Raw genomic sequence first — 18,763 nt, 5'->3', positions numbered from 1 at the left:
TTTCTTCCCCCAAGAGAAATTCAAGATGATTACACCCTGCAAGATAAAGTCCTCTCTCCGGAAGAGCGAGCGGTTCAGCATGGTTGACCTTCACGATGCATACATGCACATTCTGATTTGGAGCCTGCATCGAAAATATCTACGGTTCTCTGTTGGAGCAGAACACTTCCAGTTTCGTGTACTCCCTTTTGTTCTCAGCTCGGCACTGCGTGTCTTTACGAAGATGTCGGTCATCGCTGCATTCCTCAGACTGCAGGGGGTTCATGTATACCCACACTTGTACGATTGTCTCCTGCGCAGTGCTTGCCCACGGACCGGTTCGACCAATCTTCAGTCACTCCTTCAGTTCTTGTTCCATCTTGGGCTGTCTGTGTATTGGCGGAAATCATCCATGACAGTCTCTCGAGACCTGATCTTTCTGGGTTTCCGTTGGGCTACTGTCAGTACCAAGATGTTCCTAAGGACGGACAGGATTGCAGACCTGTCGACCACCTGCCAACTCTTCCTCCAGTCTTCACATGACCACCTCGTGGTTCCAAAGACTTCTGGGTCTCATGGCTTATTGCATGTTAGCTCTACCTCTTGCACGTCTGAAGATGAGGCACGCTCAGCTAGCTCTTCGGAGCTGCTGGTCCCAGGCTTGGGATCCGGATTCCAAGATTATTCTAGTTCCATCCTGCATGACGGCGGATTTACAATGGGGGTCTACCGCCTACAGACTTTCACTGGGGACCTCCTTCCAGGAGCCCTGCCCACAAGCAACGGTTACTACAGACTCCTCCCTTCTGGGTTGGGGAGCGATGCTGCGTCACCTCAAGGTGTTCCATTTGTCGACGCCTCAAGACCTGCAGTTCCATATCAATTACCTGGAATTCCAGGCTGTGTTCCTGGCACTCAAGGCTTCTCAACCGACTATCACCAACAGTGTGGTCCGTATTCTAACAGACAATTCTGTGGCAATGTTTTACATCAACAAGCAGGGGGGCACCAAGTCTCCTCACCTTATGGATCTTGCTATACGAATCTCAGACTTGGCCGTCCAGCGCAATGTTTGTCTCCAGGCTGTACACATCCCGGGTCAAATCAATGTGGCTGCAGATTCACTCAGTCGCCAATCGGCAGCCAGTTACAAGTGGGAAATGAACAGCGATGTCCTCTCCAACATTTTCCATCAATGGGCGCTCCACAGGTGGACCTCTTTGCAACATATTCAAACAGGAAACTTCCTCTTTATGCGTCCAGGGATAGGCTCGGAGCATCTTCCCTGGGGGACGCCCTTGAGATCTTGTGGGACAACATGAAAGCTTATGCTTTCCCTCCATTACCATTGAGTCATCTGTCAATCTGCAAGCTCGGGAGCGCATCGAAATGCACACTCCTCTTCATGGCTCCTTGGTGGCCAGCCAGATCCTGGTTTTTGGAACTGCAGCATCCGTCCGTACTTCCCCGATCAGATTGCTGCAGATTCCCGACCTTCTTCACCAGAGCAATCAACATCTGTGGCACCCCTCCCCACAATTGTTCAGCTTGTGGCCTGGTGCCTGAGTTCAGATCTTTAGTGTAGTTCAATCTGTCTGAAGACAACATGCGCATTATCCAAGTGGCCAGGAAACCTTCTACCAGGGCCCAGTACAGGAGCAAATGGCTCCGTTTTTGACATTGGTGTTTAGCTAAACAGCCCAATCCCAGGCATGCTTCGGTCGACACTGTTCTATACTTTGTGTCTGACCTTTCAGATTCTGGCATACATGTTCTGTTATGCAGGACTTCTTTACCCGCCATTGCGACCTACTTGTCCACAGACAGCTAGTCCTTTTCATTGACTAAACCAGTCATCAAAAGACACTTTGCGGGTCTTCATCTCTTCCGCCGGTGTAGACCCATCATCCCAAATGGGATCAGACTGTAGTGCTCACTGCGTTATGCCATAAGCCGTTTGAACCCATGGCCACTACCGATCTTAACTACCTCTCTTGGAAGGTTGCTTTTCTGATCGAAATAACATCGGCAAGGCGAGTAAGCAAGCTCTTTCCGTGGAACATCCGTTCCTCACTTTCCACAGGGATAAGGTTGTGCTTCACTCATCCTTCGTTCCTTCCTACAGTGGTTACTGATTTTCATTTGAACCAATCAATCGCCTTACCTGTCTTCTTCCATCACCCGGCATCTGATGAAGAGAGAGTTTTTACACAACTTCGACGTCAGTTGAGCCCTAAGGTTTTACCTCGATAGAACAAGTGAACTCAGAGGCTCCTCACAACTCTTTGATACATTCAGAGACCCAAAAGGGAAACGAGCTTCGAAAGCATCCATCTCCCGTTGGATTGCCTCAGGTATTTCAGAAGCCTATAAGATTCAAGGCCTTCAACAACGAAGGGCATTCATGCACATCTAGTCTGTGGCAAAGCAGCTGCTGTTGCCTTCCAAAAGTATGTCCCTTGGAAGTCCATTGCCAAGGCGGCTACGTGGGCCTCCCCATCGGCTTTTTGCAAGCATTACTGCTTAGACCTGAACTCCATGTCTGATGCCCAATTTGGCCAGGCAGTTCTCAAGAATGTATTCCAGTAAGGAACATTTCCATCCACTCGTGCTACCTATGGTTAGTGCTTGGGAATCTCCCACAAGTATGGAGGAAAGGGGACGGGCAATAGGAGTATAACTAAGTTACTTACTGTAGTGACTACCTTACTCCTAGTCCATAGTCCCATTTCCTCCATACGCCCGCCGTCACCCACTCTAATAAGTATCCTCTATTGTTGCTTAAATGGTTTCAGACCTGGCGATAGAAAAGGACTGAAGGGCGATGCGCGGGGCGGAGCTCAGGAAGGCGGAGTTACGGCCACTTGCGGTGGCCCCGCGTAAAAATAAAAGGACAAAAATTACATTTTGTATACTTTTTAACAAAAGTGCTCTGGTCCCGCCCTGAAGGACTGAATGTCCCACAAGTATGGAGGAAAGGGGACTATGGACTAGGCAGGAGTAAGGTAGTCACTACGGTGAGTAACTTTATTTTGGACTTCATGGCACACTTACAAGCACCCTAGTTAGTTTCTGTTAGGTAACCCTTAGAGCAGGGAAAGTTACTACTTTTCATTTCCTTTTAAATAAATAATAAGTCAGATCTGAGTCAGCGTCCCCCTTTTGACCCGTCACACAAGCTATAGCTTACTGATAGGGTAATGGCAGTGTGTCTATATATGTACCCTAAATGGTGCTTGTTTAGGTAGGTTGTGGTTTCAAAAGGATGGCAAATCATTTTACTTAAATTGCAATTTAAAAGTTCTAGTGGATCACATCCTGAGAGGTTGGGCATTTTCTGAAAGTCACCAATACTGGAGATCTAAAGCACTTATTTCTTTCTCTTGCACTGCCTAAAGAAAACATTGCCACGTTCCCCCAGTCTTTTTGTTGTTGACCCACTTTCTAAAATGCTGTTGCCTAGATTGCCAAACACTGTTGTCTGAGAGCTGCAAAGATGTGACCCTGTAGATGTGAGCTTAATGCCTTCACCTGATTTGCCATCCTGAGGCTACATTGTATTAAAATGCTGTTTCCCTTTTTCCCTTTAGATCTCCTGTAATGGCAGGGGGGCTGTTTGCAATGGATCGGAAGTGGTTCTGGGAGCTGGGAGGCTATGACCCTGGACTGGAGATCTGGGGAGGAGAGCAATATGAGATATCTTTCAAGGTCAGAATTTAGAATTTGCACCAATTGTATCTTGTGTTTTCTTCACTAGGCAAACATGAAACCGCCCATACGTTTTAAAGCAGTAGCAGACATTTCCCAATATCTGTTTTGCATCTTCATATTGCTGCACACTGGCTTATTTACAAAAAAGTGGGATCCCCTTTACTGAGAATGAACATGGTTCAAATAACCTATTTCATGGGATGCATCCCACTCAGTAAGCTTTAGATTCATGTGAAACCTTCGCAGAGGAGAAATATCTGTTGTATGTCAGTCTGGTCGAGGCCGTCCAGTGCCGTAATGCTAGTTATAATTCGCATCTGAACAAGTGTACCATCAGCAACCTTATACGGGTTTCCAGATGTGGACCCCGTTCTCATTGTGCCCTAGAGAGGTACAGTTTCACCTCACTGATTATGCCATGCAAGGGCATCCAGCAAGCTCACAATCTACCCAACAGTAAAGACAAAGGATGTGTCTGAGCGACGGTTATGCAATTTTCCAGCGGAATTCTTTTCTATGGCAGATACTGCTACTACTACTACTAATAATGGTGGGGCTTAATTGGTAGGTAAGTGGAAAATGCAATCTTTCACTTTTTGACCGTTTGCTGCTTCTGCAGATTAGACTTATTCTCCTCCTCTGATGCCAAGTCCCCTTCAAGGCCTTGAAAACAGCTCACAGAAGACAACCACAGCAAGTAAAATGCTTCCAAAAATAATAAACAATTGTATTGTACTATATTTCTGCTGGGTACAAAGCAGATTATAGTACCTTAACAGTTAAACAATGTTTGATTTCTGTAAAAAGAGTATGTCCTCACTAAGGGGTATTTATTGTGCTCACCCAGTGGTGATCTGAAGCTGCCATCCTGCCGCATTTATGTGTAGTGGCAATGAACATTTTACTGAAGGGATCAACATTTTGAATGCTGCCCTAGAGGATATGAGTAGTTGTTTTTTTTTAAAGAATACACTAAATATCCACCTGTGTTCTAGGGATTGACACATTAAGGAAAGTGCAAGATGGTAAAGTACTGTGTGAGCTGTGATGGTGCCAGACTGTGAGAGCAGGTATTGCTTGATGGGCAGATTGTTACATACCTTTTGGTAGTACGCTTGCTCTGAGTCTCCTACTACCCAAATGGGAAGATGGTGTTCTGAATCCATGTATCATGGTTCCTATGGCGAAACCAAGAGGCAGGTAACCTTGATTTAAACACCTAGTCCACACCTTCTCCAGTAGTAGCAAACTAGCAACAGTGGCAAGTTCTATGCTTTGTGGTTTGGTTTGATATATACAAAAAACAGTTGTTAAAAGAGGATACAGTTTCCATAGAAAAATGTAAGTTATTTAAACATTCAATTTTTTTTTTAAAAGCTTCCTCAGCTGGCTCATGATTAGATAGCAACACCTTGTGGATGCGATCATACAGATAAAAACACCATCACAATATACATATAAAGAATTCTCAAAGTGCAATGTGCAGAAAGTGCCGTAATAGTCCATATCCCAAACACTGATCATAAAACCCTAATGTGTCTAAGACAATACTAAACCACCTAGGTGGACCAACATATACATAGATATCACAGAAATTGGTAAAACCAGTCTGTGGTACAATACAATGCTGGACAAACATATACATAGATATGACAAAAATAATCAAGCCACCGATTCAGGGCAATTGCGTTTTTTGCACATTGATACAATATGGCATTTTTAACGCGCCTATACACAAGTGTTTCAAGGCGTGACGATGCAAGTGAGGGGAACAGAGTGAAGACGGACAGCGATCTTACTAGGCCATGTGACATTGAGATGGCGCAAGTGCATGGAAAGGGGAAGGGTAAAAGTGCAGGGGGCAAGTGCCAGTGCAGTACATGGGAACAACAATAAAACTGAATAGATAAATAAAGCAAAGTAAAAGAGCGACCAGCTGGTGGCAAGTGCAAGGGTAAGTGCAGACATCAGGTGTCAAGTGCTGGTAGGGGGCTGTAGGTATACAGAAAACAGCCCCCAAGTACGGGGATGCCATGAAGGTAGTGCAGGGGTGCAATTGGCAGGGGAGGGGACCTGGGCCTGAGATCAGAGGGTAGCCAGGTGAGCATTGCAGTTTCAGTTTCAGCCAGGAGTTCAGCAGGGGGAGGAGGAGAGAAAGCAGAAGCAAAGAGGAAGGTTTTGTCATGATCTCTGCTTCCAAAAGATCAGGACTTGCCCGACTCCCTTGGAAGCAGACCCATAACCCCGGTTCCGAGTGCCAGCCAGTCCCAATTGGGACCTTTTGGACCCTGTCCTGGCGCCAGTGGCACCAGGCTCATAAAGATGCCCAGTCCCAGCGCTGGAAGCGCCTGGCTCATAATGCTTGGGTGGTCTTACCTGCAGCAGACCATGCTGCTTACTTACCTGCCAGTTGAACCCCTGATCCTCTTCTGTTTGGGACTACTTTTCCTGTTGGGTGGGGCAGGAGCCACTCCCTAGGTTCAGAACACTGGAACTCTTCTGGAAAGCAGGAACTCTTTTCTTACCTAGGCGTGGCTGTGGAAGGAGACACCTAAGCACTACAGGAGGCTATTTAAACCACACCCGATGGATGAATCTTGCTTTGCGTTATTCTGCATTCTCTGCAGCAGAACGCTCATCGTGTCTTCTGCTTCTGATCCTGGACGTAAGGGAACAAAGGCTTACCATCCTGGAATCCAGTCTTCAGCAGCACCTGTAAAGACAAAGAAAGAACAGGTTAGCACTACGGTCTTCAGTGGCAGCGCATCTCTTACCTGGTCCATCGGCTGTCACCAACGCCTCGCACTGCATTCCGGCATCTGAAAGACAAAAGCTTACCAGCTCTTCGCACGCTCCGGAGGCCTTCGGCGCTGCATCCCGCATCTGAAAGACAAAAGAAGGTGCGTTTAAAGACAACTTTATTACTCACGTGCCATTACTCCTTCCCACGCCGAATCCAGTGGGTATTCCAGCACCCTTCAGCTTCTCTAAAGCTCCGAACTTGTACCTGCAAGATAAAAGGGACAGTTAGCGCGCATCGTGAAGCAGGCTACAAGCGCTTACTTGCGTGCTTCCAGGCGCTTCTATTCCTCACGCGGGTTCGATCCTCAACTCTCATCAGCCCGCCATCCGCCATCGCCGGAACCCTGCAAAACAAGAGATATCATTACAAAAGACTTTTAAGACATTTGAAGTGCCCAGAACTTACCGTTCGTGCAGTTAACGACGGACAGCAGTCCTCTGAGGTCAAGAGGCCTGCACCCTTATCCAGTGAAGAAACTGGTTACGGCACCCTGCCCCGAGGCAGATGGAGAGCTCGGCGTTCACTTACCTAAGGTGAGGGTGTTAACCTTTGGGGTTCTACAGGAGAAGAGAAAGGGAAGAGGAGAGAGGCACCCAATAACCCCAGTTCATTAATCCCATATTTTCTATCTGCAGACATCTTACTCTTCGAGTCAGACATACAGTGCACAGAGGTCCAGCCCAAAGAGCCAACCGTGTGTTACACATCACCTTTGAAGATACGGCATTCACCCAGTCAAGACCGGCGCCTCTGCGGGAATCAGGTGAGCATTACAGGTTTTGAGGTGCTTCCGGAGATGGTTCTCAAGTTTCAGGAAGGCAGGGAGGCTGTTCCAGAGGGAGGCTCGAGAAGGAAGATATTTGGGTAGAGCGAGTTGAAGGTATTGAGGCCACAGGCCCCAGAAGGCCTTGTGCACAATGCAGAGGGTTTTGAACTTAATCCTCGCAGCCACTGGGAGCCAGTGCAGAGATTTCAGTCCTGGAGATATACGATCCCTGGGCTTGAGGCCAAGGACCAGTCTCACAGTCCTGTTCTGGATGAGTTGCTGAAGGCGGAGAGTAGAAGCGGGCAGATTTAGAAAGAGGCTGTTGCAGTAGTCCAGCCTGGAGAGAACCAGAGCTCTGGAGACGGTGAGCTTCTGGGGGAAGAAGAGGAAAGGAAGAATACCTCTGAGGAGGTGCAGCTGGTAGTGGGACGTCTTGGAGACGTCCGAGATGTGAGGAGAGAAGGAGTGTGTGGAGTCTAAGATGACCCCAAGGTTTTTAGCCTCACAGGTGGGCACAGGAAGAGGGCCAAAAGAGGCCGGCCAGAGAGTGACAGGAAAGGAGGGAGCAGGTGTGCCGATGAGGAGAATCTCTGTCTTACTGGTATTAAGGCAGAGATCATCGGCGCCACACCACTCCTGGATAGCAGACAAACAGTCAGAGATGAGAGAAGGAGAAGAGGTGGCGGAAAGGAGCCTGAAAAGGAGTTGAGTGTCATCCGCATAGCACTGAAAATTAAGACAGAGCGGCAATTCTGTCGGCAAGGAGTGCCAGGTATTGGTTGAATAGCCAGGGATAGAGGTTAGACCCCTGCTGAACACGGCAGGTAGAAATGAAGATAGAGGAGAGGAAGGACCCAAGTTGGACATGGGAGGGTCGGTCGGAGAGGAAAGAAGTCAGCCACGCCAGAGCCTGACCACTGATACCCAGGTTATCACAGAGATGGTTGAGCAGGATGGCATGGTTGATGGTGTCAAAGGCAGAAGAGGGATCAAGTAAGATGAGGACACAGGGTGTTGGAATCGAGGCTGGAGTCAGGTCTTCACAGATGTTGAGGAGACCAGTTTCCATGCTTCTGGCAGCTCTGAAGCCAGACTGATGGTCATGGACACAACAGAGTCAGTGTGAAGATTAAGCTGGGAGATGGCCAGTTGTTCCAGGAGTTTGCCCAGGAAAGGAGTGATGGAGATTGGGCCATAGTTAGCCGGGCAAGAGGGGTCGGCAGTAGGTTTCTTTAGATGGTGCCCAAGCGAGTGCTTCAGGGGGGGAAGGGAAGACTCCTGTGGCGAAGGAGTGGTTGCAGAAGTCAGCCAGAGCAGGAGCCAAGGTGTCAATGTGGCCCTTGATGGTTTTGGAGGAACAGGGGAGAACCTGTTTTGACCAGACTTTCATAGATCGGTCTATAAACCTCATCTGAGGAGAACAGGGGAAAGGCACAGAAGGAGGGAGGAGAGGTGGCCAAAGAAGGGCCAGAGGAAGAGCAGGGAGTAGAGGGGGCAGGGGGAGAGAAAGAGAGAGAGGACAGGATGTCCTGAGTTTTAGAGATTAAATGAGAAGCCAGGGCCGTGCAAAGGTCCTGGGAGGGGACAGGAGCGGTAGAGACTGCAGCAGGATTGGCCAACTCCTTGCAGATTTTTATGAGTTTGCCCGAGTTGTTAAGGTTAGGTTTTTAGGATCAGTGTTACGAGAATTGTTTGTATGTATACATTATTTTTTTTCTTCAAGTTTGTGTGTTTGGTTTATTAAAACCTTAAGCACTACCTAAACCACTTTATACATTAATGGCATATATGCACACAATACAATGATTTCTATATTTCTATGCTCCCGGCGCACACAAAGCCAGGGAACTCCGATTAAGTGCTTCCGACCAGAATGGCGGAAAAACACAATCTGGGGATCCTAGACGCGTGAGGGATCATGGGTACAGTGGACGTCACACTAGGGATAGTATTACTGGCACGCCCTGTGTCGACGCCCTTTTTCGATTTTCGAAAACAAACTGTAATACTCCGCAGCTTCCACTAGATGTCGGCCTATGCACAGCATGTGAATCTAAGCAGATACAAGCATCAGAAATACGATTACGGTGAGTAATGTATCATATATATATATATATATATATATATATATATATATATATGATGGTAAACGGATAAAACACAAGAAAATATTGTGGTGTTTAAAATCCCAGTGTTAAAATCATCAGTGCAGTCTTCCATAAAATAGGCATCACCACAGAATAATAGAGAATTTGAGATCTAAAATACTTAATATACTAAGATTGTCAATGCCATCTTCCATATAAAATATTCTGCGGCAGTAATGACAATAGACTCGTCTCTATAAATGCAGCTCCAGAATTGATCAGTCTCAATCTTTTCTATAGGTGTAACTTGCTTCCCATAACTCTTAGGATAAAGAGGTTTTATTTTAGTTAAAATATGCTGGGCCGTTTCGACCTCTGACTGGCAGAGCCGATACAGTCGCAAATCATATGGTAAGCCTCGCCGTGCTCCTTGATACTCCCAGGTAGGCAAGATTTTGAAGCGTAAATAGAATATAAATCTCTTCAGTGATTGATCAGAGCACCTGGTAATATATGTGGGCAGAGCATTTAAAGAAAATCTCTACATTGAATAAACCTTATATATTTTCTTTGTAGCAAGCTTATCTATATTCTATGTTTTATCCATTTCTCTCGATCTCTTCTTTAGTATCTGCTTGATGTTCAGTGTATCACATTCCGGAGTCAGTTATGCCCAGGTCAGACAACAACACCATAGCAGATTCCTCAAGGACGGGCATAAAGCAGTTATCCTTTCTGTTCTGGTGTTGTGTGCCCAGAATCTGCACAGGTTTATTGGCATTGGTCTGGGGAGAATGCAATTTCAGATATAGTTTGTACGTTGCACTAGCCAAAGATTGACAAGAGAGAAAGTACCAAACTCCCATTCGAAGTGCCTCAACGGGCACTGAACTGGGTAGATTCATTGCAGACCGCAATATTTTGCCCTCAACCATCTCCAGCCAAGTGATGTGCTTGTGTGAGAGTGCCTTAATCTATAAATGTCAAAATAAATTAATCAAATTGAGTGGTGGGCCTTAGAAAAGGCTGTTTGGTACGTTTTTAGTAGACCCTGCTCATGCGCACACTTAATCTCTCAAGCAACACGATGAAGGAAGAGCTTTTGGCTTATGTCCATCATTGACAAAAGTCAATAGGGGATCGTTCCTAGATCCCTTTTTGTGCACTGGCACTAACATAGATCTCTTCCAGCTACCTGGCAGTTCTCCTGTATACTCCATGTGCCTGAAGAGTTTTAGTAATACAGTTGCCCAGAATGCCTTTTTTTTTTAAAGTAGATGTTTGCTTTACAATCTTGGGCGCAGGAAGGCTTTAACTTACTCATTAGCTTCACCATCTCTTCCACTTCAAAATCCGGATCAAAGAATTTTTTCCCCAAATCTAGCTACTGATAGGAACATTAAGACAACAGACACAAGTGACCATAGTTCAAGGGTGTTTATTGAACTTCAACCAGGGTATGATAAAGACTGATCTAATCCTAAATCTACAGATGGAAGCAAGCTATGACCATCAAATAATAACGCAGTCCTAATGGTGTCTATCAAAATAAAAGGATCTATACTAAAAAAAAAAACTACTGCCAATCCTTACCTCTAAATACAGATTGTGGGGGAAGGGGGGGGTTAATGTTTATACAAAGGAAATGTGTTCACAAAAAAGATATATGTCAGGATGTTCAGGCCATTGGCCTCCCTTACCCACATTCTCAGCACGGAATAAGGCGCTTCACTCAAGTGTAGCACAATCTCTGGCTTCTTCGGCACGAGGACCCAGTTCAGTCATTAGCATCACAGCCTCCTGTGCCCAAGTCTGTTTACTTATCAAAGTCTCTTGATTCAGAGGGCATGATGTACCAAAAGAAAGTTATTTTCCTCTTACAAGTACTCAATTCAGGTGATTCACTCTTCAGCCTGGATCCCCCTCTTCCGGGCTCCGATCCCCTTTTACAATGTTCTAGAATATTCTTTTTCAGGTGACTCGTGGTTCACACCGGATCCCCCTCAGCCGGGCTCAGATCCTTCCTCTTACCCAGTCTACCTCAGCCGGGTTTGGACCAATTTCAGTTAGTATCAACTATCGAAGACTTTCAAATGTGCACAGGGTTTAGCTTGACCCGTTGCAGGACCACTTCGATATCATAATTCCTTTTCATCTTTCCCACCTCTCTGTTGGATACCTAACAGAGACCTTCGAATGAGCACCCACGTGGCACCCGACCACTCTGTTTACGGTATCTGTCTTGGCTTCAAAAGTTCAGTCAGTCATCTGCGGTTTAATTATTTGTGTTGCTCGTCACATACGCTTCACACACTGTTCTCTTCAGATTTCTCTATACAATGTTGCCACTTGCAACCTTGGCTCTAACACAGACCAGTCTGGTATCAGTCTCCCTGACTCACTGGCTGTGCTGACTTAACTGCTTTGTTGTAGGAGCCAAGGACAGTACCACGGCAGCAAACACTCCTTCCTGCCTTGGTTATCAACACGCGAGAGCCCCGGGTACCTCTGACACACAATGCAGGTTTCTTCAACTTTAATTCCAGGTCTTCTGTTTCATATTCTTGAAGGCTCATGAAAGTAACAGTCTTTTCTCTAAAGAGGTCTGCAACCCTCTCCGGTCCTGCCGTTGTTCTCGTATTAAACTCTCATCTTGGAATGGCTGCTTCCTCGTGTGTTGTGCCTTGCTCAGAGTGTGCTTTCGTGCTCTGCCTTTTATCTGTGTGGGGAAGTGTGATGGAATTCAGATGTGTGTGTAATGATCAGTAATTGCCTGACTTTGCCTGACAATTGTGTTGGGACATGTCCGGTATACGGCTCGGGTGCTAGTCAGTTTTGTCTCACAGTGAGCTGTCTGTGGGAAAGTGTTCATGTCGGGAAAGGGGGGGTTGAGTTTCTAAGTATCCTACCTGGTAGGATGGGGAAAAGGTGTTACAGGGAAGGGGATACCATGTCTTGCCATCCGGTGTCCCACTTCCACTCCTTGAAGACCCCTCATCCAGGTGATCCTCCCGCACTGGTCCACCCCCAGGAACTGGATCCAAAAGCGATGGCTGTGTCCTGGCCACCTGGGTGACAGATCACCGTGGACTAGAGAGTGAGACCCCTTCAGGTTTCTTGCACAACCCATGGTGTTAAGAGGTTTTTTTCCATCGGGAACCCCATACAATTGTGTAACATGGACCACCCATTGATTCTCAGAAACGACATTTAACGCTAAAAAGCTCGAGCCTGCTTGGTGCTCCCTGAAACGCGACCAACATTTTTTGCTATCGTTGATCTTCAGTTTTTAAATAGAATAAACCAATTTGCAATGTTCAGACAGGACCTGTGCTGTGTCAGCCAATTTTTATAGTGGGTGGTTGATTGAGTGAGCCTGGCATTTTGTTTTCGTCAATGTCAGGTGCTCAGATTTTCTTAGCTTTGCCTATCCTCCCGAAGGCACTTCTTCCTAAGCATAACAGCTGGATCGAATCTGGCATGATTCGTCTTCTTATGGCCACAAGGTTGTTTGCCATCAGCTCAATGTTCCATTCATGTGAGGCCAGCCAAGGTTCAAGGAAGCCTTTGTTATTCACAATCCTGTTATTAACCTCTATTGTCTTTTTGGGATTTTTAGTATTACTGTCATTAGGCACTGTGGGAATATAAGAAATCATGCGCCAGTGTGTCATTGTGGTAGTCCAAGAGAGAATAGCATGATCACTAAGACCAATGTGTACATTACGTAATGGGCCACAGCCAGTAGCCAATTTACGACTTACAATCACATACTCCAAGTATGATTTAGAGTAACCATTTGTCCAAGTATAATTAGACTCAAGGATGAACGAATTTTCCTTATTGAAATAAATCATGTCGGTTTCATTTATAAGATTCAGCCAACCACGATCAATGACACCCTTTCTACACAATTCCAAAAACTGTTTGGCTTCCATATTAATGTCTGGGTATAGGTTTAGGTGCAAATCGTGCACATTTATGTCGTCGGCAATCAGAACATTGCTAATCTGATGTTCATTGTACCATCTAAGTAGAATGCTTGAGATGTTGTGTAAGATTTTACATGTAGTCTTACCATGCAGTGGATCATTAACACTGATCAGAGTGTTCTTTCCCTAGTATCTGGGATGAGGAATAAGGCCTTGAAGCCAAAGGATGGGTATCCCCTTCATCGTGGACCTGGGGAGCGTACGTGAACAAAAAGCCAAGAAAAATAGTCACACAGGCAAATGATCTAGATACATTTGCAAATAGATTCGACTTCAGTATGCAAACAAAGGGGATAAACTCGGTCAGTGAAGAGTTACATATTCATATTTTATTGTTAAAGTACACACAATAGTATACAAATAGTAAACACATTCGAGGGGGATTGGGTCCTCCGACGTATTCCATTTCTCCAGCATGGGGTCTGGCATGGATTCACATGCTCATGAATATTCCCCGTCATCAGGCCGGGAATCCTCGCTATAGAAAAAAAAATCAGTATCAGTTTCGTTTCTGATCTGTCTTTCTTAGTAACCAATCACTGGTCTCTGGTTCATACTGCCCCCAGCCAATGACTGCCCTCTCCCTAAGCCCCGCCTCTGGCAGCCATCCTCAGATTTTTACTGCACGTTCAAGTGTTGGGAGCCCTCGTGCTGTAGCTCTCAAGCTTTTGCTGCGTTTTCATGCTTTTTCAGGAGATGTTTCTCATTTTTCGGTTAAATAGAGACAAAAGCTCCACCGTTTCTACATCCGATCAACGGGGATCCGTTTTGGAGTTTTCTACGCCCCTCAAGGGGGAAGTTTTCCTCGAGTTACGCTTTTGGAGGATTCCAGAATTTCCAAGGCCTACCCCGGACATGGCCCAGGAGAAAGGAAGCTCGACGCCCGGGAAGCTGTTCAGGACCTGCCCTGGATGCCAGCTTCAGAATGTTTTCAAGGAGGACGAGCATTCGTTATGCCTCTACTGTCTCCATGAGGACAAGACGCACACGGAGAAGGACTGTGCGTTTTGTGGGAACATGTCGGAGCGGACCATGAAGGATCGCCACCTCCGTCTCGCCAACTGGCTGGAAGGGAAGAGCCCGTCAGGTGAGAAGAAGAAAAAGAAGTCCGAGCGGTCTTCTAAGTCCTGTGAGGGCGCCCCGGCGACGGGGGCCCAACAAAAGGCTAAGCACCGCAAGTCCGCGGGCACCGGGAGCGCCGAACGGTCGGGCTCCTTGGCTGCCAGGCAGGGCGCATCCTCCCCGGCGCCATCAACCACGAGCCAACGCTCTGGCTCGGGTAAGAGGAAGTCCGAGAACCCGGCAAAGCTTCTGGAGAGGCCCTGGTCGATCTCGAAGATTCCGGCAGAGGGGGAGCGAGGCTCGGACCCTCCCCCCCCAAGGTGAAGGCCCCAGGCGTCCAGAAGGTGGCGATGGCCTTAATTCACCCTGCTAAGACGTCGATTGAGGATGATGCTGCGACCCTGGCTCAGCCTGTGGAGGCTCCACCAGTGGAGGCGCCCTCAGGACCCAGAGTCTCCCTGCCATCGCGGAGGGAGTAGTCTTTCAGGCCCGTTGAGAAGACCCCCCACAAAGTCCTCGTTGGAAAAGGTGGGGGAGGGGCTGGTGGCCATCGTGGATACAGACACAACCTCTGAAGAAGAGCTCATCGAAGTCGTGGAAGAGGCCCAGCCCATCGGGAGGGATCCCGACGGGGGCGACGATGAGAGCGACGGTGTCGCCGACAAGGCTCCTCAAGAGCCCTCGCGCCCGTCGTTTCCGGCGCCGCAGGACACTTCGGCGGCCATTTTGTCAGCGATTCAGTCCTTGTGCTCGGAGATAAGGACAAAGTTGCCCCTTCCCCCGACAGAGGTACCTGAGCCAGACCCGACGGGGGAACCGGAGCCAGGACCTTCGGAGAGTCCACCGCATAAGAGGAGGAGGACGCATCCTACGCCACCTCTCCCACCTCTGCGGCCTGCTCTGCCTTCCCCCCTGGTCTACTACCCACGGGAATGATACAGGCACGGACACAGCTACGACAGATACAGATGACGACGGAGGCGACGACGGGACGTGTCCCCCGTCGCCCCCTGCTCGGGCGTCCCTGCCCGACGAGATTGGATCCTTTCATGCCATGATTTCCAGGGCATCCCAGCTTTTCCAGCTCTGCCCAGAAGAAAAGAAGAAAGAAGGGTTCCTTTACCAACGGCGCGAGGCTAAAAGGAAGACGGTCCTCGCCGTACCGCTTCTTGATGACATCTGGGATGAGGGGCTCGCCCTCCTCAAGAACCCTGCCACGGCGCCGGCAAAGAGGGACCGATACGAGAAGTACCGGGTCCCAGACGCTGCCCCCTTGTGCCTTCCGGCACAACCTACCCCGGATTCGGTCGTCTCGGCGGCGGCAAAGAAGAAAGCTGGGGGGGGGGGGGGGCATCGGCCTCAACATCAACTTCCCCGCCGGACGGCGAGGGCAGGAAGTTGGACACGATGGGACGACGGATCATCTCATCCGCAGCGACGACTATCAAGGCGGCCAACGCCCTGGCTATTGTAGCCCGCTACGACAGGGAGTTGTGGTTCAAAATCACCCCTCTGTTAGACTTCCTTCCGGACGCCAAAAGGGCTGAGGCCCTTGAAATCCTACAGGAGGGGGAGATTGCTTCGGACCACGCCATCACGGTGGCAACGGACATCGCCGACACCGGTTTCCGTCAGTTGGGCAACAGCGTTTGCTTGAGACGACGAGGATGGCTCAAGGCCACGGATTTCCGCCAGGACATACAAACCAAGGTTTTGGACATGCCCTTCGACAGGAACAACCTGTTTGGGAAGGCGGTTGAGAGTCCCTTCAGGCCATCAAGACAGACACAGACTGCCCGGGCACTTGGAGTGCTCCAACAACGACGGCCGTCCTTTCGGAGCTCCGGAAGCAGACAAGGTGCCTCCAAGGGATCCGGCAGTGGCTCTCCACGTACCGCCAAGCAGCAAGATCTTCGTCCCAGGAAGCCTACAGGGGACGCGGAAAGTCAGGTGGTGCCCGTCGTCGTCGACAGGGAGGTCAAGGAGGCAAGGCGGCCTCCAAACAAGATTGAACCGACCGTGGGGTCGGGCCCCCGCCGAAGCACCCCGGTGGGAGGCCGGCTGGCGAGGTTCGTCAGCGTGTGGGAGTCCATCTCCACCGACCGCTGGGTGCTGGACGCCCTTGCCCAAGCGCACGCCCTCGAGTTTCAGAAGAAGTGCCCTCGCGTTCCACCCGTGGCCAGGAAGGAAAATCACGTCCCTCAACTACTGTTGGAAGTAAGGGCGATGCTCAAGAAGGGTGCCATCGAGCTCTCCCCAAAGAGGCTTCGGCGCTCTGGAGTTTACTCAAGGTACTTCCTCGTAAAAAAGAAGAGAGGAGGATGGCGCCCCATCCTGGACCTACGACGACTGAACAAGTACATCAAGGCGCAGAAGTTCTGTATGGTCACCCTCCAGCACGTGCTGGGACAGCTGGAGGAGGGCGATTTCCTGTCGTCGTTGGACTTGGAGGATGCATACTTCCACATCCCCATTTTAAAATGACACCGAAAGTTCCTCGGGTTCGTGGTCCAAGGGCGGCACTACCAGTTCAAGGCCCTCCCGTTCGGATTGAAGTCGGCACCCAGGGTGTTCACCAAGTGCCTCGCACCGGTGGCGGCGCAGCTGCGCCTACAGGGGATCCACGTCTACCCCTACCTGGACGACTGGCTCATCCGGGCAAGGACGAGGGAACTCGCCATGGAGCACACTGCGAAGACCGTCCAGCTGCTCACAGACCTGGGATTCTCCATCAACTTTCCAAAATCGCAACTGGTTCCGTCGCAAGTCGCCCTGTTTCTGGGAGCCAAGCTCGACACAGTGGCGCAGCTGGCCTCGCCGTCGGAGGAAAGGACCATTCTGGGCAAGGTGCAGCGCCTGCTGGCCACGGACATGGCCAGGGTAAGATCTATCAAGTCCCTCCTCCGGATGATGTCCTCCTGCATTTATCTGGTGTGCCTTTGCAGGCTTCGGATGCGCCCCTTACAAGAGTTCCTCGACGCCCGCTGGGTCCAATCGACAGGCAGCTTCGAGGACAGGATCCCTCTCAACGAGACGTTCCGTCAGGCGATCCGGTGGTGGGGTACCCGCTCCCATCTGGCGGCGGGCATGGACTTTCAGTTCCCAGCTCACCAGGTGACGACGGACGCCTCCCTGGAAGGTTGGGGAGCGCACTCCGGAGATCTTCACGCGAGAGGCCTTTGGCTCCCGGAGGAGAAGTCACTCCATATCAGCATTTTGGAGCTCCACGCAGTGTTCTGGGCCCTCAGGTCCTTTCTTCCGTCCCTCAAGGGCAAGGTGGTGAGGATCTTCACCGACAACACCACCACGATGTTGTACATCCGGAAGCAGGACGGAACCAGGTCCCAGGCCCTATCCAAGGAAGCCCAGGATCTGTGGCATTGGGCCGTCGCCCAACGGATGTTTCTGGTGCCTCTTCATCTGGCAGGAATAAAAAACATGATCGCCGACTCACTCAGCAGGGAGCTGCGCTCGTGCCATGAGTGGGAGCTACACCAGGATCAAGTGGATCGACTCTTCCGACGTCGTGGCGAACCACAAATCGATCTCTTCGCGACGGCGACGAATTCCAAGTGCTGGAGGTTCGCCAGCAGGTTCCCCCAGCCGAGGAGCATGGGCGATGCTTTCTCGTTCCCCTGGGACGGCCTATTTCTTTATGCATTCCCTCCGCTGCTGTTGCTGCTCAGGCTCATCAACCAGCTCAAGAGGTCCCGGTGCAAGATGATCCTCGTCGCACCGGCGTGGCCGAGACAGATCTGGTTCGCGGACCTTCTGGACTTGTCAACGTCCACACCAGTCAAGCTGCCGACGGACGCAGACCTTCTCTCCAGGGAAGGGGGCGCCATTCTTCATCACAGCCCGGAGTCGCTGAACTTGCAGGCCTGGCTCCTGCAGCACTAGAGTTTGGAGGGTACGACATCCCGGCCGACTGCAGAGAGGTTCTTGCAAAGGCCAGGGCGTCCTCAACTCTCAAGTGCTACGGACATAAATGGAAGAGGTTCTCTGGTGCCGGGCACAGAAGATTAACCCTCTGCGGATTACGGCCCCTCAGGTACTGCGTACCTACTGTCGCTGGCCAAAGCTGGACTGGCTCACGCCTCCATCAAAATACAGCGGGCTGCAATCTCCCGATATACCAGGACTACGGGACGGGCGTCCTTGTGGTCTCATCGCCTGGTGAAAGAATTTATGAAGGGACTATTCCGAGCATTCCCGCCGGTGAAGGCTTCGGCCCCGGCGTGGGAGCTTAATGTGGTGCTGACCAGGCTCATGGGGGCCCCATTCGAGCCTATGCATTTGGCGCCTCTGAAGTTCCTGTCATGGAAGACCGCTTTCCTCGTGGCCATCACCTCTGCACGACGAG

General features: G+C 49.5%; 1 protein-coding gene across 1 annotated transcript in view; it reads left to right on the top strand.

Moving 5' to 3' along the window:
- Window positions 1–18,763, top strand: part of GALNT10 (polypeptide N-acetylgalactosaminyltransferase 10) — a 1,380,999-nt gene that overhangs the window by 858,183 nt on the left and 504,053 nt on the right. The window contains exon 7 of the mRNA XM_069653980.1: window positions 3,570–3,687. Within this exon, the coding sequence (XP_069510081.1) occupies window positions 3,570–3,687 (118 nt within the window). The remainder of the gene's footprint in view (window positions 1–3,569; window positions 3,688–18,763) is intronic.

This window comes from Ambystoma mexicanum, chromosome 3q (assembly GCF_040938575.1).
Source record: "Ambystoma mexicanum isolate Mex_15411 chromosome 3q, UKY_AmexF1_1, whole genome shotgun sequence".
In the NCBI taxonomy this organism is placed as follows: Eukaryota; Metazoa; Chordata; class Amphibia; order Caudata; family Ambystomatidae; genus Ambystoma; species Ambystoma mexicanum.
Note: the sequence above shows the minus strand (reverse complement) of the source record. Positions and strands in the feature narration are given on the sequence as shown.